The 22,613-nt window shown below is 43.8% G+C and overlaps 1 protein-coding gene across 1 annotated transcript in view; it reads left to right on the top strand.

Annotated features, from left to right (window-relative positions):
• Window positions 1-372: 372 nt before the first annotated feature.
• The window catches only part of LOC145400926 (uncharacterized), a 127,383-nt gene continuing 105,142 nt past the window's right edge, over window positions 373-22,613 (top strand). Inside the window, exons 1-3 of the mRNA XM_080273287.1 lie at window positions 373-467; window positions 6,954-9,402; window positions 9,712-9,855. Coding sequence (XP_080129413.1) covers window positions 6,958-9,402; window positions 9,712-9,855 — 2,589 coding nt within the window. The 5' untranslated portion in view covers window positions 373-467; window positions 6,954-6,957. The remainder of the gene's footprint in view (window positions 468-6,953; window positions 9,403-9,711; window positions 9,856-22,613) is intronic.

Raw genomic sequence — 22,613 nt, 5'->3', positions numbered from 1 at the left:
CTGTGAAATCTATACACTTCCAATGATATTATCATCGTTCGGGAAGAAAACTTGATTATTATATGATTTGGGCACTAAAAAGTTCATAATTCATCGTTCATTGATTTTAAGGCTTTCAGATACTGTCGTAAGTTGTGATACATCATTGCTATCTACAAATATTTCTATAGAGTCATTTCTGTGATGTGTTTATAATATAATATGAAACATCTTACCTAAGATAAAGGTCTTTAGAAGTGTTTCAGAAAAAAAATCATCTGTTGTTTACCTGCATCTACTAACAGTTCACGAGAACTTAGCAAACCTAAATCACAATCATGTAGCGAGGCTAGTGCCAGTATCGTGAGCTAAGCGCCCGCCATTACAAGAGATGTGACAAAGGGGTCGGGGTCTGCTTCATAATTATATCGCACTATGGCCGCCCTCTAACTTCCTAAGAGTCCAGGAGAGCCGGACCAGCCAGCTAGGTAAGGCACTGGATGTTGCTTTGGTGAGCTGAATGAAGAGGTATATCAAGGAAGTTAGGTATTAAGGGGATGTAATGTTCTCAGGTGTGTTGCTCGCATGACTTCTTCCTCTGCTGTTGCTGGGATTTACGGGCGAATTTTTTGTTGGAATTTGAAAATTCTTGGGTTTGGAAATACGGTTCTAATGTAGAGTCACCAATACATGTCTGAGTATCACGTTAGAAGTGATATAATTAAACAATCGTGTTATTGATTGCTTGTTAAGGCTTAGTGGTATCTGGCAACTCTGTGGTCACTGCTCTGGCATTTAATAGTTTATTTGTTTACAGTTTAAATTTCTAAAGTTTTAAGGAATCAGTATAGACAGTTTAAGTTGTGAAGCACGTCTCAGTAATTGGTGGGCAAATATTTTGTGCTCTCCTGATAGTTTGGCACAATCTACTTCATTTTGTTCTTAATGTTTTACACAAAGGATACACAAACTTTTTTTTTTTTTTTTTTTTTTAAGCTGCTGCTTGGCCAGGACCTACAGTTTAGTATGCTTTCAAGCTACCCAGCTGATAATGGCTCTCTAATTTAATGTACCCTAATGAGCCTGCTTGACCAAAATGTTTTCAGGGTAGGCATACAATTATTATAGTGACAGTCAGGAAGTACCCATGGCCCATTATGTATGCAATCAAAGGATCTTTATGAAAAACATGAAGTAGGACTGATGTAAATATGTTTTATGAGACTGATGTTTATCATGAAGTATTTAAACAATGCAAATTTGATCAGGATTACTCTCCTCTCTTAATATGAAGCAGCAGCTGTATGATAGCATTTGTAATCACTTAGAGCTCATTGTCAGAAGGAAATTTTGAAAGACAGTAGTGCGTAAGTAGTACATTTTACAAGTTGCCAATACACCCCCGAGGTTGTGCTGTATATTTTTCTGGTAGTTTTGATGAGATCTGACCTTCCTTTTTGTTGGAAATGCTTCATTTTTCCACTTTTCCAATCATGAACTTTGACTGGATGAGTAACTGAAGTGAAGCATTTTCAAAAGAAAACAAAGGCAAAAATCACACAAATCGCATCAGAAACCACCAACTGGAAGTGCTTAATAACGCGTAAATAATCAATATCACACTGGTACACAGATCACATCCTACTTTGTCGGAAGCTATAGCGAGAAGGATTTGCATTTTCTACCTAGAATGAATGAAAGAGCGCACTTTAGATTCTATCTATTTATCTATTACCAGACACCTTAATCCCGTAAGGGGTGGCCACAAACAAATCGCCTCCATGTCCCCCTGTCCCCTGCCATTTCATTGCCCTGTTCCCAGCCATTTCATTGCCCTGTTCCCAGCTCACACCCCCTCTCATATACCGTACCTCTCCACTCCATCCCTCCATGTCATCCTTCAAGTTGATTGGTATAATACCATCACGTGACCAAAAGTATTCCTATGAGTGGCAGAAACAGACCTAGAAGATGCATTCGCAGTAGACCGAAGGAGAAACACACACATACGAACACATGCATTTTTTACACGGACTGGCAGAGTAAAGATCCAAGGTATGGTGTTTTGTGACATTTTTATTACTGTAAATTCAGTATCTCTGTAAATACCAATTTGTGAATGGGGTTTTGGGGGTTTATTAGCCTTCTTAGGTATTATACTGTGCTATGCGTTTATGGTGGTGATATTTCTGAATTACATATTGGCAGCTTGTAAAATAATATTGTACCACTTGAGTGTAGTAATCAGACTTACAAGTATACTCAAGCATTTATAAGGGTGTTAATCTCTGAACTTAAAGATATGTTTTTTGTATATGGTACAGTACTTGTAATTATTTAGTAAAGAATGGTAATTTCTTTTACCAATGAAACCATGTTTTACCATTTTTTATGCCATTTCTATTGCTGATATACATTCTTGGAAAAGTATATATACTGGGTACCGTATACAGTACATTACTTCACAACTGTACCTTAATAAAGCAGCATTAGTATGGTGTTGAATTAAGAGATACCCCAAATTTAAATTTGTCTACCTCATCTGCAAGATTTTCACACAGGAATATAAGCAGTTAATGTTTAAAATACACCAGTTGAAGCATCATAATATGAATATGTTTGGGAAAAGATGAAGAATTTCTTAACCTGTGGATTGCAAGCCACAGCTCAGACTGGGAAGCGTCGTGTTGCAAGCCACAGCTCAGGCTGAGAAGTGTTGCGTTGCGAGCCACAGCTCAGGCTGTGTTGGCCATGCATCACCGCTAAGTACTCCACCCCTATGCAAACTTATGCATGGCACTACGCAAAGACAGAGTTTTTTTTTTTTCACCAATTGATGCCCTGGATGTTTATCTTCAAGTTTATAATAAACAGAAACTATCTATCTATCTATAGCCCTATGCCCTAATCCCGCAAAGGGTGGCCGCAGACAAAACGCCTCCAAGTCGCTCTGTCACCCACCATTTGACTACCCTCCCCCCAACTCACTCCCCCCTCCCTCATATACCTCTCTACTCCATCCCTGCACCTCATCCTCGGTCTACCCTTCCCTCTCCCTTCCTCCACCTCACCTACATACACCCTCTTAGTCAGTCTTTCATTCTCCATTCTTTCCACATGTCGAAACCACCTCAGTGTATTTCTCCTAATCTTCTCAACCACATCCACATCCACCCCACAACGTTCCTTCACTTCTTCATTAGTCACCCTGTCCCTCCATGTCACTCCACATGCTCCTCTCAAGTAACTCATTTCCACTGCTTTCACTCTTGACTTGTTCCCCTCTTGCAAAGGTCCACGCCTTGCTTCAGTACGTCAGGGTAGGGATCACAATACTATCGTGCAGTGACTTCTTAACTTCCATACTCACCTCCCTATTTCTCATCACTGCTTTCAGTGAACCAACAACCTTCCTTCCCTGCTGTACCCTTTCACACTTTTCATCCCCAAAGCTCCATCCTTACTCATCACACTACCCAGGTACTTGAATGCACTCACATTCTCCATATCCTCACCATCCAACCTCACTGTACCTTCTGTAACGTCATTCCTCTCAAACACCATAACTTTACTCTTATTTACATTAACTTTCAGATTCCTCTTCCCACACACTGTCCCAAATTCATTCACCAAACCATGCAACTCCAATTCATCTTCACTCAACAATACTTTATTATCAGCAAACAGCAACACTGGAATCATCCAAATCTCTCCCTCATTCATTAGAGCCACTCCCACATCCACTGCCGTACCTTGCACCTCCTTTACAACCCCATCCATGTATATATTAAACAGCCATGGAGACATCACACAACCCTGTTTCAGTCCCACATTAAGATCAAAGAACTCACTCAGCTCACCATCCACTCACACCATAGCCCTAGCTCCTTCGTCCATAAAGGCATCATACTGTACACTTTCTTTCCCTTCTCTAGATACTTCTCCACTAAACATCTTAGAACAAATATCTGATCTACATACCCTTTTCCCTTCCTAAATCCCCCTTGTTCTTCTCCAACTAGCTCCTCTGTCTTATGCCTAACCCTGTCAATGAGTATTATACCATATATTTTTCCAGTCACTAAGAAGGCAAATACCCCTATGGTTGCCACATACTTCTCTCTCCCCTTTTCCTTTGTATAAAGGAACAATTATACCTGATTTCCAGTCCTCTGGAACACTTCCCAAGCCAATCTACACAACTTCCATATCCACACCACAACAATCACACCCCCATACCTCAGCATTTCACCACACACTTCATCAATTCCTGGGGCCTTTTCCATCTTTATCTTCTTCATTGCTTCCACTACTGCGCTACTGATCTCTTCCTCCCTCCTCTCATCTCTTCTTCTCCCAGCCATTCTCCAACCACTTATACTCGCACTGCTCTCACTCTCTGCATTCAACAAATCCTCAAAGTGCTCCTTCCATCTCCTCAATTTTTCTCTCTTCTCCACCAACAATCTATTATTCCTGTCTTTCACTCCCCTACTATTTCCCCTTTCACACTGCCTTACTTTCTTTACCTCCTTCCAAAACAATTTCTTACTCTTCCTCCATTTCACACTCAGATTCCTCCCAAATTCTTCATCCACTTTCGTCTTACTCCATTACCAGTCTCTTCACCTCCCTTCTCCTGCTCACAAATACCTATCTCTTCTCTCTCTCATCTTCTCCCCTACCTCTGCTCACTAACCATTCACTATATGCCTTCTTCTTTTGTTCCACAGCTTGTTTCACCTCATCATTCCACCATGCTGTCCCTTGCACACCCTTGCATATCCTCCTCACTTCACAAACCACCTCACACGCTGCTGCGCCTATCTCTTCCATGAATATCTTACATATGTCTTCCACTCCTTCCATCTGCTCTAACTCATTCCTTCCTAATCTTTCTTCCACAATGCATTTATACTCTGCCATTTTCTCATTATCTTGCAACTTCTCCACTCTTCTCACAGGAGCTGTTTCCTCCTGTCTTCTTCTTCGTCTCTTCAACCATTTTCTTTGCAACTTTACCTTGGCCATCACTAAGTGATGGTCCAAGACTCGATTCCTCCACCCTCTCCACATTCTTGCATCCAACACATGTCTTCTCATTCGCTCATCCACACACACGTAGTCTGTCATTGCCTTTCGTTCAACAAGTTCACCATCCATCCTCCTCATTACTCTCCATGTATGCCTGTGGATCATCTTATGTTGAAAGTAGGTGTTAGTTATTGCCAACCCCTTACCAGCACAGATGTCCACCAAAGCACTACCATTCCCATCTACTTCAACTGGCACACCCCACTGACCAACCACTCCATCCACTTGTACATTCCCAACTTTGCCATTCATGTCTCCAATCAAAAGCACTTTCTCGTTCCTCTCAGATTTGTCCATACATACTTCTACACTCATCCAAAACTCATCTTTCATTCTTGCCACTCGATCCTCTGTCGGCACATACGCACATACAATCCTCCACGCTTGTATACCTACTTTCATCCTCACCCATACAATCCCTGCACCCACTGTTCCATACTCTCTTATATTCTCCTTCCACTTCTTGCATATCATCAGACCTACTCTCTCATTTGCCCTCTCATTCTCATTAACTTCCGCACATATACCTAAATCATATTCCCACCCTTTTAACCGTTTCACCTTTCCACTTAGTTTCAGTCAATCCACATATATCCACTTTGCATCCTAAAGCACTTGAACAATCTCTCTCTCTTCCACTTCATCATTCACTCCTCTCACATTCCATGTCCCCATTCTCAGAATGTCCTTTGTCCATTCCTTAGTCGTCAACGTATGGTCTGTCCTGGTACGAGGTGCTATATTTGCTTGTTTAGTTAGTTCTTTTTATGGGGTGGGACACTAACCCACCACCAACCCTTTTAGTCACCTCGTACGACAAGCAGGGATACTGAGGGAGTATTCTTGAAACCCCCCTACCCCCAGGGGGTAAACAGAAGCAAATATATATGGTATAGTACTGTATATATTTCATTTTTTCACTACTCCCCTACACAAACTTACACATGGCGCTACGCAAAGACAGAGATAGAGAAAGAAATTTTTTTTTTTTTTTTTTTAACCAGATGATGCCCTGGATGTTTATCTTCAAGTTTATTACAAAAAAAAAAAAACTTGTTTTTTGCACACCACCGGGTGGGATAAAAAAAAAGCTAATTGCGCAATCCACGGGTTAAGAAAACATGGGACTAGATGCTGAGAGGTGATCATCAGGATAAGTGTTTAGCTGTGGAGGAAGCTAGGGTCATACAGCTTGAAGATCTGTCTTAAGGTGAACCATACTTTAACCCCATGGGGTCGGGCATTGTTTATAAAATCAACCGTCAGGAGTGAGCATGTTTCAGAAAAACTCGGTAATTTATTAAACCTATCATAAAAATCTTTATGCCCAGCAAAGTACGACTCTAGCTTTAAAATGAGTTGCATTCCAATGTCCTACAGTTATTTATTGTAGAGCTGTAGCTGAGAACGTAAGAGTGTCTAAACGTTCTGGATTGGGGACCTACGTCTTCATGACATGTGTTCCAGGATGGGGACTGATCATTAATGGTTAATTATTTATTTTTTGGAAAATTCCATAAAATTGTGGTGTCAAAACTTAATTCCAGGATCTTTTGTATGGTAAGGTAAATTAAAACCATAAGAAAAAATTGCATTGACTGGTGTAATCAACATTTTGGTGCTATTTATGACAGTGGTATCAACACTCCAATATCTTTTGTTTTCAGTGCAGGTATTCCATCAACCAAATATCCCTTCTTGGGTTAGAATAAGGAGAATATTGAGTAACATGTTAGTATTAAATCACAGTAATGGTTAGGACTATTTTTTTAATGCTTAGATCTAACTCAGTTTTTTTTTTGAGTAGACATATAAACCTAATGTCAACTTTGTGTAATACAGTCGCTGAACATTACAGTACCTGTAATTATTTTTTACAGAAAAATGGCGGGTGGCGATGGTGTTGATGTTGGTGTGAATGTGGCGGCAATGTGCCTGGTGTGTGGCACCAACCAGGCAAACCTCACCCAGCATCTGGCCCGGCACAGTAAAGAAGAGATCATCCGTGCAGTCACCCATGGCCGCCCTCTGCCAGAGTTGGTTACACGACGTGGGCCTGGACGCCCACGCAGGCCCTCCTTTCCCCCTGTCCCAGTAACCACAGCACCACCCATCTCAACCAGACCTACCACCACCTCTCAGGCTCCCTTGTTACTTTCTGGAAATCCCCCACCTCAACAGCCATCATTAGGTGCTCCACTGGCAACTGTCCCTCAGGCTGCCCCTCCCCCTCACCTTCCCCAGACACAGCCAGTCAAGCTAAGTTCCATAGGACCCATCATACAGCCACCTAGGAATGCTGTGCCTCTTGCTGCTGCTTCAGTGCAGCCTTGTGCACCTGGGAATAACTATTTGCTTATTGGCAATAATGTTTTTCCTGCTGGAAGTGTAATACCAAACAACTTGCAGTTGAGCAATAATGGGGTCAGTTATCTTATCCCTAGCTCAGGGGGCCTTGTACTAGCAACTGCTCCATCAACCAGTCAGACACTGTTGGTTCAGGCACCAACAACCACATCCCAAACTGTGACTGTCAGACAGCAGACACCAACTCAAGTCTCCATTGCATCTCCTGGAACAGTGGTTGGAGGTATCTATAGCAACATTGCCCACCAGTCAACACGACCACCACTGCCAGATGCCCCAGTGTGTTACATAGACAAAACAAGTCATTATGCGCCTGAAGAAATGCCATCATCCTCAGTTAATAATAATGTTAGATTGGAAGGCAGTCCAGAGGCAAATGTTTCCAACAATAATATGACATTCATTAGACCAACCTTGCCACAAAATAGTGGACTCCAAAAAGCCACTATAAATATAGGACAGAATATTAGCATCTCTCTCCCCAGAGACCTTGTTGGTCAAAAGGATCGACTAAAGGAGATCATTAACCAAGAGCTTGTTCGGGCATTATTGATGAATGAAAGCCAGAAAAATGGGGATTCACAAAATCAGCAACCATCAACTAGTGGATCAAAGAAGCAGGACATAACCTCCACCAAAACTGAACCAGCAAGTTATGATGTGAAAAATACCATCTCCATCACAGCTAATGAAATGGATGAGGTAAGATCAGAATGCCTTGATGAAAACCCCCTGAGCATAGATTCAGAGTTCTGTGATGATGACAATGACATAGATATTGAGGAGGATAAACAGGATTACTGTGAAGGGCTTCAGGAAGAGGACCCCTTGGCCACTCTTGTAATTCCAGTACCAAGCAAGTGCAGAAATGACCCAGACTACCATGACAGTTCCAGTATTCACATTGATCCAAATGTCCCCTCTCCAGCACGCAACATTACTATTGAGAGTGAATTAGATAGCAGTTTCATCAACCAATATAACATCCCTGTTGATCAACCAATGGAAGTGGTTTTTACTGAAAAAGGCCACTGTAGTCGCACTACCTCAGACACAAATGGTAGCCAGTCGGGATTAAATGTCCCGAATGATAAGGTTACGTACAGCATGGAAGACAACAAGGTTCCTCCAGTTATAAGCTCCAATTTTCCAGCAGGTAATAGGTTGATAGAACTGAAACAGGCTCAGATGCAAAAGCGTGAAGTAAGCAGCAGTACCTTAAATATCAGTAGTGTTCACTCCTCTGGAGTAGATGCAGGTCATGCATCCAACTCTGCAAACCATAGTAAGCAGACAAACCGAGGAGGACAGGATCATATTAGTTGCGATAGTGAGCAGCAGTTATTCATGGCTTCTGAACGCACTCTTAATACACTGTTAGGTGACTCTGCTCTTCAGGAAATGGTTTATGTTGAGGAGCAGGTGTTGGGGGCAGTAGAAGAGGTATTTGCAGGAGAACACAGTCCAAACCTACCAAGTACAAGTTCAGCTGTGAATGGAACATCAAATCAAAAGTCACAGAATAGAAAAGTGACTCATTCATATTTAAATGCTTATGAGCATCATCGGTCTTCCTCATCACAGGTGCAAGAGAATCGGCTGGAGGAGAAGAATGATGTTAAATGTAAAATTGAGCCTCAAGGCAGTTCCTCTCAGGCTAGTTCATCCAGTACAAACAGAACTTCTCAAGTGACCCAGGTAGCTTCAAGCCACTCTGTGATTAGATCGACCATTCATATCGGGGGAAAGGTAGAGCCAACAACACATGAGCAAGAGGAGGAGATGGTAGATGACCCAAGCTTATCTGACAACTTTAGCAGTGACAATATCTTCCATGATGATCAGATGTTTGAGAGGGAGCTGAGCAACCAGCAGACAGAGGAGGTGATGTCTCTTAAGGCCTCAGAGACGCTAGCAGATAGTGACAGTGAACGAGCGACACCACATGAAGAACTACCTGATGTAAGATATTAATACAGGTTGTAATATAACTGTGATAGCATCATATCTATAGTACCTTAAAAGAGCAACATGTTTAATATTTGTCAGAAATTACAGTGTCAGGTGTGTGCTCAGTGTGGATAACATAAATGCATATTGTGTTCCATTTATTAGAAAGCTTCAGTTAACATTCAAGTTCATTGATATTTGAATATTCATTGGCTAAGATTCAAATTTGATTATGATGCAGTATTATTAAACGTTAGTTGTCGAATTGTTTCTTCCAGCCGTTATCATGTTGTTACCACAGAAACTCTTTTTATCTTACAGCTGATGTTTTATGATCGCTCTTGCATGTTTGCTGGTGAACCTGGTCCTGCCAACCTCTCCCCGAGAACTTATCCCACAATGGAATCATCAGCCTTCCATCCGCTTGCTCCAGCTATAATCACTCCTCTTGATAACACTGTGCAAGTAAGTTTGGGCAATAATTTGTAGGATGTTTGTGTAACTGGACAGCAGAATAAAGTTGTGTGTGGGTTTGCAAGGATGTTGACACTAAAAGAACAATGTGGTGGGATATGGACTTTTGAAGAGCAGTGTAAGAAACAAGAGAGTGGATTGGGTGGATGCAAGAAAGGAATTCATGTGCAGGATAGAAGTTTACCAAGAGTGAGAAAACTATAAAGAGAATAAAGAAAAAGGTAAATGATGAATTTACAAGAAAAAGTAACGTAAAATACACCAGGCCCTCCACATTCACAGAATCAACTTTCGTGGGCTTCGAAGATTCATGGATTGGCCCTCTGTGGAGCCAGGATTGAATTTAATGAGTATGATTGCAAGAAGTTGGGGTAAGTGTGGGCAAGTCATCAACTGTTTGTGATATTTTATGCTGCTTTCAGGTCCCAGGTATAGTTTATTAGGTACAGTACCATATGTGCACACTTGCTCACAGGGGGTGATGTGCGGCTGTAAAGGCATTTATGGGAGGGTGCACCAAACATTCGTGGAAATTCCACATTCACGGGGGTCTGTGTCCCCTAACCCATGCAAATATGGAGGGCCAGGTGTAAGCTGAAAATAAAAATTGGTGTTAAAAAAAAAAAAAAAAAAAAAAAGGAAAGGGAAAAAATAGAAAATTACTGGAAATTATGTGAAAATAAAAGTGTTAAGTTACGGAAGAAAAATAAAGGAGCAGATGGAAAGATTAAAATAAAAAATATGAATGGCAAGACCAAAGGTCAGTCAGTCAGATGATGCCATGCTTCCTTTTGAGGAATCGACATACTGTACTTGTATTGAGGTTAGCTTTGTTACAGATGATAAACAAAATGTCAGAACCAGTTAAATACTTCCCAACAGTTCCTGGAAGCTGTTGGAAAAAAAAAGAAATCCAACATGTGCAATAAGCTTAGTAATAATGAGTCTCAGCTCAGACTTCGACTCAGTTTACCAGACATGTCGCCACATTTTGCTCCCATGGTAATACCTCTCAGGGTATCCAGTTATCTGCTACTAGACCAGAACACTAGTAAAAAATATTTTGAATTTGGTGGTGGTCAGAGAATGCATGTAGTGCACATGAATGTGGCAATGGTTGTAATGAAGAAGTTGAATTGGGCAGCAGAAGGAGTTGGTGAGTGATATGCAAAAATAATAAATTGTAGTCAAGAGTGGAATGAGCTGTTTGGAAATATACCAGAAGACCTGGAGGAATGAAGTTTTACCAGTGGAGTTGAAGATAATGATTGTGCCTGTGTACAGAAGTAAAGGTGATTGAAGTGAGCAGAAAAATGATCATGAAATAAGTCAGATGGGTGTCACAAGAAAGTTATTTGATAGTGGTAATAAGGAAAGTATCACAAGGAAGAAAGTAGACTATCTGGTGAATGATGAACAGGATGGTTTGTAGAGTGGCAGGGGTTGTATGAATCACGTACTGTGTACAAGGTCTGTCAAAAAAGAAACTGAGCATTTTAAATAGCACACCAACTAACTGGCCTAGTGTGATCGTGATGGGAGCGCTGTGTAGCAGTGACTTTGAACCTCAGTCTAACGGTGGCTGCATTGCACCACATCACTTCGTCATCAAGGTACACGCGCTTGAGTGAATGTGTGTTTTGTGTACTTGGTGAATTTTCTTCTCTCTCCTCTCTAATGTGAAATTGATAACATTTCATAGTGGATTTCAACTTTGAGAAAAAAAAAAAAAAAGTCCACATGGGCCAGGTCATGAGGGTAGGGTGGCAAAGGGGCAATAGTCGTCTCGTGCTTTGCCAAAAAGTCACAGATTCAGGTGACACATGAGCAGGTGCATTGACATGGTGCAGCATCCTTGTTTTGTTTGTCCATTCCTCAGGCCTCTTCCTTTGCACTGCCTCTCTCAAATGCTTCAGGACATTCAGTAAAAGTCTGTTGACTGTATGATGTCATGGAACAAGTTCATAGTAAATGATGCCCTTCCAGTAAGAAAAATGATCAACATAACCTTCACATTTGAGCAACTCTGACATGCTTTTTTTTTAGTTGCGATGACAGTGTTCCAACCCACTGCGACGACTGCCTTTTTGTTTCAACACTGTAACCATACTCCCACATTTCATCTCCTGTGACATCTTTATCACCAGCTTTTAGCAGGCATGGCAATACTGTAGTGTTTTTGTGTGTGTGTGTGTGTGTGTGTGTGTGTGTGTGTGTGTGTGTGTATTGCCAAAATATAGTAATCTCTCATTTATCCGGACGTGTTCGTTATCCAGATACTGGATCTTGGCTGTTAAACTAGTATCTGAATTTACTTGGTATTACATAAAAGTCCCTGAGAACTTTGGCCAGCTGGCTGACACATTCAGACATTCGGTATTGTGGCCACTGGGCTCTAGCTGTGCGCGGGAAATGGGCTGTAACCCACAACTTCAGGTAAAATGTACATCTGCCCCTGTACTGAATGGTCAAAGTCCTGTGCTGGTCCGATTACTCCCTACGCTCGATCTCCGAGTCTCCCTGCCCCTTCTCGTGGCATCTTATAATTTCCAATTTCCTCTCCAAAGTTAGATTACGGTGCTGCTGCTGCTTTGCAGCGGGCTCCCCCAATGCTGGAGATAATGCAGGGCGCTTGGGAGGCATGTCTAAACAGTACGAAAAGGTGTTGAGCTGTGAAAATCCTCACGTACAGTGAAGCTCTGATCGCCATCAAAACATGGACGATTCACCTTCAGGACAATTCGCTCCCAAGACGATTCCCCGTTATTCTATACATATACAGTAACCCCTCCAATATCCGGATCAATAGAGCCATCGGTAGGTTCGGATATTGGTTTCGTCCGGATATTGGGCCCCAGCTTATGGACTTGTACTTACGGACCCTAACTCAGAGAAACACCTATACAACTCCCTCCGGACATGCATAGCACCTATTTAACACCCAAATCACACCAATAAGGCACATAAATGACTGAAATAAATGCAAAAGAAACATAAAATGTGGGTTTAGAAGTATGTTCATACATTAATAAACATTCTGGTACTTATGGACTCTATCCGAACCTATTCTAACCGAACCTAACCGAACTCTGAAAAACACATTCCTACTGCACATGCATGAGGTAAGTTTAGTATGAAAAGAAGTACAGTATGACACTTTCTGGTAAGTATAGTATGGAAAAAAATACAATATGAAACATTCTGGTAAATATAGTATGGAAAATAGTACAACATGAAACATTCTGGCTACTTACAGCAAGTCCCTGGCCACCTCGATGAATAACCGCCTCCTCTCGGACTCTGACAGTAAGAACGATTTCCTGAAGCACTTGCACTACACTCTTCCTGAAGTCTTGCACTGAACTTAGTCACTAACACACAGAAGTCCGTTCTTTTCAGTGTTCACTTTAGTCCAAATAATGTTCCAGTTTAATTTAAGTGTTGCACATTAACTTTTCCCCAGTTTTTTTAATTTTCCAAAGCCAAAACAAAGAAGGTTAGTTACGTTAAAATTTCTTTTCTACTTAGTCTTTTCTCCCAACTTGAAAACCTTAATACAACACAAAGTTTTTTCCACTGCACAACACTCAAAATTCCCGTGTGGTCTAGTGGAGAAGTTCTTGCTGTTTATTCACTGTCAGAGCCCGAGAGTATCACTGGCAGGCGTCCAAGGGGTGCATCGGTGGGTCGTGGTGATGGCGTACCAACTACAGAAGACTCTGAAGACAGCCGCAAACTCACGTCGAGCGGTGACTCCACTGTAGCTGATGTGCTGGGCTGTGGCTCGGAGCATGAGGGCCTGTCGTGGGGAGGCAACGGAGTGGAACCAGGGCTTGGCACAGCGGGGGTCACGGGCCTGAAAAAACTGTCAATCGTTGACTGACGCAAGGACTGACGATTCTGGCGATTGATGATGCGCTGCCGGAAAGCACGCACTTCCTCCACGAGTCCCAAGGGCCCCATCTCCCTGTCGCAGTCCGGGTGTTCCAGGTAGTCTAGGACGAACTCTAGATGTTCCCGGAGTGCGCTCAGCTTGGGGATGGCTGGAGTAGTGTCCTGCTGAGCGGAGTCTGCATCATCATCGCCTTCGTCGTCGGAATCTTCAAGTTCGGGACTGACACCAGCAACCGAAGACGCGATCTCGATATCAGACAACGTCTGATACCCAGGATCGCCCTCGTCGTCATCCAACCACTCACGAACATCGTCCACATCAACATCGTTGCCGTGCGTACGTAGCCGTGCATGGAAGTCATCCACGTCAAACCCTAGGAAATCGTACTCCACATCTGTTCCGAGAAGCAGACGAGACCAACCATTTTCAAGAGTTTTCACAGGGACTTCCTTCCATGCACTAGCCCAGTTGTACAGCGCAGACTTGATGTTGTAGCGGCGAAGGTTTTCCAAAGTCCGCTTGCCTCGAGTGTCACGTCCTTCCCTGCGCTCGTCCTCATCCTCGAGAACAACCATCACCTTGTCCAGGAACTTCCGACGGTACAGGCGCTTTGTTGCCACGATCACTCCTTGGTCCATTGGTTGAATGAGAGCAGTCGTATTAGGTGGCAGAAACATGCACCTAATACGGCCATTTTCAGCAACCAAGTCCTTGTCGCACGGGTGGGCAGGTGCATTGTCGAGGAGAAGGAGAGCCTTTACCTGGTTGCGAGGAATTCCCAGTGTCTTCGTCTGGTAATGTATGACCTCCTTGACGAAGTGATGGTGAAACCAGTGTTTGAAAATCACAGCTGTGAACCATGCTTTCAAAGAATGGTACCATACAACAGGAAGGACATCCATCACCCCACGAAGGCACCGAGGCTGCTTTGCACGGCCAACAATAACGGGCTTAAGCCGGTGCATGCCATTAGCATTGGCACAACACAAAGCAGATATCCGTTCCTTAGAAAGCTTGCGGCCAGGTACACGCTTCTCCGTCTCATCGGCCAGAGTGTTCGTTGGCACCGAGCGATAGAATAGGCCAGTTTCGTCAGCGTTATAGACTTGACCGAGAGTGAGGCCCTCCCTGTCGATCAAGCCTTTCACCTTGTGCCGAAACTCGTCCACTCCATCCTTGTTAGCGTCCAATGCTTTGCCATGTGCTTTACGGTTAGTAAGGCCATGTCGTAACTTGAACGCGAAGAGCCAACCCTCGGATGCCTTGAAGTCAAGGGCGTCGTGAAGCCTTGCAAACTTCTCAGCAGCAGCCTTCAGCTCCGTTCCACGTACCATCACACCAGCTGCACGTTGCTGTCGATACCAAATCAACGTGGAGCGGTCGATCTCTGCATACTTGGGGGTAAACATAACCTTCCTCTCCACGTTGCGTTTGCTTCTCGACGAGAAGTCAGCCGTGTACTGCATGAGCTTGTCTCGGGAACGCTTGATATCGAACAAAGTCGACCGGGCAAGGTTGAACTCGCGGAGAATGCGTGAGGAAGACCAACCTGCATCAACCTTCTCCAATATCTCCCGTTTCTTCTCCAGAGTCAACACCACTCTCTTCCTTTTCTCAGGAGGTGGGGCCATCATCACACACACTAAGAGTAGGGCAGAGAGCAGCAGGAGGCCTTGCAGCAAGTACGGCACCACCACAAAAGTGAGCACGTGGGCAGCCATGGCGAACAGCGTAAGTCTTGTCGTGGTGAGAGACAGGCGGGAAGTGAGGAGGATGCAGCGGCGCTCTATCGGACGTCGGAGGAATGACGAACCAAAACAATGCTCTCACGCGGCGCGCGCGGCAAGTTCAAATTACGGACGGCAAAAAATCAACTTTTTTTCCAATTTTTTTGGATTTTCGGACCATTTTGGGAATGTTTGATCCCAGGACGATAAGGTCCAGGTAGTGGGGATGTTCGGTTATTGGGCGTCCGGATATTAGAGTGATTACTATTTAAAATTATTTGATTAATACCATAATAACTGATTTCATGGGGAACTATCAACAGCGTAGGCTTTTAATATTTATTAGTTGCACTTGTAGTCAATTATTAACTTGCTTCTACCTCGCTGTAGTCGACTTTGAATTATAATCTGGCTTCTCCCATAGCTGTCTTCAGTAATGTTTATTGCAATTTTTGGATGTAGTAGATTGAGATTGATTGATTAGCTGAGAATGTATACGTAATATAAAGATTATTCGTATAATTTTAAAGTATGTCTGTCGTTCACTTGAGGTTTTTAGGCATTTGTATAAATGCCAGTGTCTCATATGTAGCCTTATGTTAAATGATGAAGTGAAACATTGTACATCACCTGATTCATTTTTCAATATACAGTAAAGGTAAACCCTTAATTCACGCGAACTTTTTTCACGCGATTTCGGTTATCCACGAATTTTTTGAGAATAATTAAAACATAAAATTATAGTATTCAAATAAGTAATTTCAATATACAAGAGAAATAAATAAAATATTAAAAATGCCTACCTGCTGCCCGTGTGCATACATATATGTATGTGTGTGTGTGTATGTGTGTGTGGAAGGTCGGTCTACCAATCACCACACAGTCAGTTTGAATCCGACGGTCGTATCATGCGTGACTCAAGAATCGGTATTTGTGGCTTATTTTTCTGCCTTCCAGTGATTGCTTGCCTTGTCTTCCAACATGGGGCCTAAGTGTAGTGCTATTGATGCATGTGGTAACACACCAAAGTGGGCTGGTAAAGTGGTGTCACTGACAAAGTTAAAGTGTTGGACAAACTTCAGGGAGGAATGTTGGCGACAATTCTCTGTCAGGCCGATTCCCCGTCATTTATTTACATACCAGTTTATTTAGCAAGGACAGTACACTAGTTTTTTACTTATATGAGTTATAAAATCCCCCTGAAAATTAGTTATTAAAGTATTAATTAATCAATAATAAGTATATTAATAGAATGACGGGGAATTGTCCATGTTTTGACGGTGAATTGACTTGATGGTGAATTGTCTCAGAACCGTATGTTTGGGGTGAGTCAACTGTTCATACAATAAAGAAGGCAGAACGTAGCATACGGGAGACAGTGAGGGCTAGTGCACCAGACTGTGCTAAAGTGTCTCCACCTACGCCTGTGAATTGTCTTGGAACCGCATGTTTAGGGTGAATGAGTCAACTGTTCATACAATAAAGAAGGCAGAATGTAGCATAAGGGAGGCAGTGAGGGCTAGTGCACCAGACTGCTGAAGTGTCTCCACCTACGCATGTGCTTGTCAGGTTTCAGTTTTAAATTTCTTACATTTTTGTTGTTTTTAATACTTTATGCTAGTTTATAAGGTGTATGTGGTGCATAAACAGTATTATTCAGATGTAATATTCTTAGTATAATAGGAAGAGTGTATGGTAGGATACTTATTGACAGAGTTAGAGAAAGAACAGAGAAATTAGTTGGAGAAGAACAGGGAGGCTTTAGGAAGGGAAGAGGTTGTGTAGATCAGATATTCATTCTTAGATCTTTAGTGGAAAAGTTTCTAGAGAAGGGAAAGAAGTTGTATGCGGCTTTCATGGATTTGGAGAAAGCATATGACAGGGTGGATAGACAAGGATTGTGGAAAGTGTTAAGAATATATGGAGTAGATGGGAAGTTGTTGAATGCTGTGAAGAGTATGTACGATGGTGCGAAGGCTGCAGTGCGTGTGGATGGTGAACTAAGTGAATTTTTCTCTTTGAAGGTTGGGTTGAAACAGGGATGTGTCATGTCTCCATGGTTGTTCAATCTGTACATGGATGGGGTAATAAAAGAGGTACAAGGTAGGGTAGTGGAAGTTGGAGTGGCCCTGGTGAGAGAGGATAGTGTCTGGAAACTCCCTGTACTGTTGTTTGCAGATGATACTGTGTTGTTGAGTGAAGACGAAGGGGAGCTGCAAGGCTTGGTGGATGAGTTTGAGAGAGTGTGTGAGAAATGGAATCTAAAGGTGAATGTAGGGAAGAGTAAAGTGATGGTCTTTGAGAGAGGTGAAGTCAGTGAATGTACAGCGAGGTTGGATAGTGAGGAATTGGAAAGTGTGAGTACGTTTAAGTACTTGGGTAGTGTGATGAGTAAGGATGGAGGTTTGGAGGGTGAAGTGCTTGAAAGGGTACAGCAGGGAAGAAAGGTTGCGGTTCTTTGAAAGCAGTGATAAGAAACAGGGAAGTGAGCATGGAAGTGAAAAAGTTACTGCATGACAGTACAGTAATCACTCTAATATCCGGACGCCCAATAACCGAACATCCCCACTAACCGAACCTTATCGTCCTGGGATCAAACATTCCCAAAATGGTCCGAAAATCCAAAAAAATTGGAAAAAAACCCGATTTTTTGCCGTCCGTAATTTGAACTTGCCGCGCGCGCCGCGTGAGAGCATTGTTTTGGTTCGTCATTCCTCCGACGTCCGATAGAGCGCCGCTGCATCCTCCCCACTTCCCGCCTGTCTCTCACCGCGACTGGACCTGCGCTCTTCGTAATGGCTGCCCACGTGCTCGCTTTTGTGGTGGTGCCGTACTTGCTGCAAGGCCTCCTGCTGCTCTCTGCCCTACTCTTAGTGTGTGTGATGATGGCCCCGCCTCCTGAGAAAAGGAAGAGAGTGGTGTTGACTCTGGAGAAGAAACGGGAGATATTGGAGAAGGTTGATGCGGGTTGGTCTTCCTCTCGCATTCTCCGCGAGTTCAACCTGGCCCGGTCGACTTTGTTTGATATCAAGCGTTCCCGAGACAAGCTCATGCAGTACACGGCTGACTTCTCGTCGAGAAGCAAACGCAACGTGGAGAGGAAGGTTATGTTTACTCCCAAGTATGCAGAGATCGACCGCTCCACGTTGATTTGGTATCGACAGCAACGTGCAGCTGGTGTGATGGTACGTGGAACGGAGCTGAAGGCTGCTGCTGAGAAGTTTGCAAGGCTTCACGACGCCCTTGACTTCAAGGCATCCGAGGGTTGGCTCTTCGCGTTCAAGTTGCGACATGGCCTTACTAACCGTAAAGCACATGGCGAAGCATTGGACGCTAACGAGGATGGAGTGGACGAGTTTCGGCACAAGGTGAAAGGCTTGATCGACAGGGAGGGCCTCACTCTCGGTCAAGTCTATAACGCTGACGAAACTGGCCTATTCTATCGCTCGGTGCCAACGAACACTCTCGCCGATGAGACGGAGAAGCGTGTACCTGGCCGCAAGCTTTCTAAGGAACGGATATCTGCTTTGTGTTGTGCCAATGCTAACGGCATGCACCGGCTTAAGCCCGTTATTGTTGGCCGTGCAAAGCAGCCTCGGTGCCTTCGTGGGGTGATGGATGTCCTTCCTGTCGTATGGTACCATTCTTTGAAAGCATGGTTCACAGCTGTGATTTTCAAAGACTGGTTTCACCATCACTTCGTCCAAGGAGGTCATACATTACCAGACGAAGACACTGGGAATTCCTCGCGACCAGGTAAAGGCTCTCCTTCTCCTCGACAATGCACCTGCCCACCCGTGCGACAAGGACTTGGTTGCTGAGAATGGCCGTATTAGGTGCATGTTTCTGCCACCTAATACGACTGCTCTCATTCAACCAATGGACCAAGGAGTGATCGTGGCAACAAAGCGCCTGTACCGTCGGAAGTTCCTGGACGAGGTGATGGTGGTTCTCGAGGACGAGGACGAGCGCAGGGAAGGACGTGACACTCGAGGCAAGCGGACTTTGGAAAACCTTCGCCGCTACAACATCAAGTCTGCGCTGTACAACTGGGCTAGTGCATGGAAGGAAGTCCCTGTGAAAACTCTTGAAAATGGTTGGTCTCGTCTGCTTCTCGGAACAGATGTGGAGTACGATTTCCTAGGGTTTGACGTGGATGACTTCCATGCACGGCTACGTACGCACGGCGACGATGTTGATGTGGACGATGTTCGTGAGTGGTTGGACGACGACGAGGGCGATCCTGGGTATCAGACGTTGTCTGATATCGAGATCGCGTCTTCGGTTGCTGGTGTGAGTCCCGAACTTGAAGATTCCGACGAAGGCGATGATGATGCAGACTCCGCCCAGCAGGACACTACTCCAGCCATCCCCAAGCTGAGCGCACTCAGAGAACATCTAGAGTTCGTCCTAGACTACCTGGAACACCCGGACTGCGACAGGGAGATGGGGCCCTTGGGACTCGTGGAGGAGAAGTGCGTGCTTTCCGGCAGCGCATCATCAATCGCCAGAATCGTCGGTCCTTGCGTCAGTCAACGATTGACAGTTTTTTCAGGCCCGTGACCCCGCTGTGCCAAGCCCTGGTTCCACTCCGTTGCCTCCCCAAGACAGGCCCTCATGCTCCGAGCCACAGCCCAGCACATCAGCTACAGTGGAGTCACCGCTCGACGTGAGTTGCGGCTGTCTTCAGAGTCTTCTGTAGTCGGTACGCCATCACCACTACCCACCGATGCACCCCTTGGACGCCTGTCAGTGATACTCTCGGGCTCTGACAGTGAATAAACAGCAAGAACATCTCCACTAGACCACACGGGAATTTTGAGTGTTGTGCAGTGAAAAAACGGTGTGTTGTGTTAAGGTTTTCAAGTTGGGAGAAAAGACTAAGTAGAAAAGAAATTTAACGTAACTAACCTTCTTTGTTTTGGCTTTGGAAACTTAAAAAACTTGGGAAAAGTTAATGTGCAACACTTAAATTTAATGGAACATTATTTGGACTAAAGTGAACACTGTGAAAAGAACGGACTTCTGTGTGTTAGTGACTAAGTTCAGTGCAAGACTTCAGGAAGAGTGTAGTGCAAGTGCTTCAGGAAATCGTTCTTACTGTCAGAGTTCGAGAGGAGCGGTTATTCATCGAGGTGGCCAGGGACTTGCTGTAAGTAGCCAAAATGTTTCATGTTGTACTATTTTCCATACTATATTTACCAGAATGTTTCATATTGTATTTTTTCCCATACTATACTTACCAGAAAGTGTCATACTGTACTTCTTTCCATACTAAACTTACCTCATGCATGTGCAGTAGGAATGTGTTTTTCAGAGTTCGGTTAGGTTAGGTTCGGTTAGAGTCCATAAGTACCAGAATGTTTATTAATGTATGAACATACTTCTAAACCCACATTTTATGTGTCTATTGCATTTATTTCAGTCATTTATGTGCCTTATTGGTGTGATTTGGGTGTTAAATAGGTGCTATGCATGTCCGGAGGGAGTTGTATAGGTGTTTCTCTGTGTTAGGGTCCGTAAGTACAAGTCCATAAGCTGGGGCCCAATATCCGGACAAAACCAATATCCGAACCTACCGATGGCTCTATTGATCCGGATATTGGAGTGATTACTGTATTGTGATACCAACTCTAACGTACGGAAGTGAAGCTTGGACGTTGTTGGAAGGACACGAGTCAAGAGTGAGAGCAGTGGAAATGAGTTATTTAAGAGGAGCCTGTGGAGTCACATGGAGAGACAGGCTGACGAATGAGGATATAAAGGAGCTTTGTGGTGTTGATGTGGATGTGATAGGAAGCATTATGAGGAACACACTGAGGTGGTTTGGCCATGTGGAGAGAATGGAGGGTGAAAGACTGACGAAGAGAGTGTATGTGAGTGAGGTGGAGGGGGGAAGAGGAAGGGGGAGGCCAAGGATGAGATGGAGGGATGGGGTGGAGAGGTATATGAGAGAGGGGTGTGTTAGTTGGAAGCAGGGCAGTGAAATAGTGGGGAACAGGGTGACTTGGAGGCGATTTGTTTGTGGCCACCCCAAATGGGATTGAGGCATCTGGCAATAGATAGATAGATAGAATATACTTATAGACATGCGTAATTATGTGCACACAAGGGCAGAACATATACACGAATTTTCCACATACGCGAAGGGTCAGGGAACCTAACCCTCGCGTGAATTAAGGGCTTACCTGTACTGTATTTATATTTTTTTCCTTAATACCAACTATTTGATGCCATTAATAGAATAAACCACCATCTCCTTTATAACTCATATAACTCGAAAACTGATGTACTTGCTAAACTGATATGTAAATAAATGACGGGGAATCGTTGTGATGGCGAATTGTCCCGAAATCGTAGACTCAACTGAGAAGCGTGTGAAAAATTTACCAGAGAGGGCTTAGTTTGTTTCCTCGCCGCAAGCGAGCACCCATTTTGAATTTTTTGTATTTCCTTTTGTATTGCTTTTCCTATCATTGAGACATATACTTTCGTATTGTGGAATTTGTCCTATATTCATCGCTTTTGTAACATCGAAAATTCGTACTTCGGGCTTTCATTTCTCAAGGACTCACGGTACACTGCCTGAAGCATTGATGCGCTGGTTATCCACTGTTACCATACCATGATAACCTTGCCTGGGCAAATGGAAATGAACATAGTATGCAGATGTCAGTTTGCTGTGTTTTGCTTCCTCTGTGCTCGGAGGCAAGTGTGAGGTGCGATATGGCAGCGCTGTACTGCTTGCCGGCCTCCAAACCGGCACCTCCGTTCCTGTCTCTGTTACCATCTGAGTTTTCATGCTTTCAAGCATGGCTGTGAATGCTGTTGCTTTTGTGATGGTCCCCTACCTTCTTCAGGTTGTGGCCCTCCTCCGCTGCATTCTTGTGTGTGTGGTGATGGCCCCACCAACACCTGAGAAGTGGAAGAGGAAGATTTTGACTCTGGAGAAGAAGCGTGAGATGTTGAGCAAGGTTGATGTGGGCTAGACCACAGGACTCATACTGCGGTAATATGATCTAGCCCGCTGCCTGTGTGCTTGTTTGTGGAACCAAGGTGAAGGCTGCAGCCGAGAAGCCTGCACACGTGCACAATCTGCATGACTTCAAGGCTTCCGAAGGATGGCT

This window comes from Coenobita brevimanus, chromosome 54 (assembly GCF_032717465.1).
Source record: "Coenobita brevimanus isolate Jiangsu-jjx chromosome 54, ASM3271746v2, whole genome shotgun sequence".
Taxonomy (NCBI): domain Eukaryota; kingdom Metazoa; phylum Arthropoda; class Malacostraca; order Decapoda; family Coenobitidae; genus Coenobita; species Coenobita brevimanus.
The sequence above is the reverse complement of the archived record's forward strand: the minus strand, read 5'-3'. Positions and strand labels throughout refer to the sequence as shown.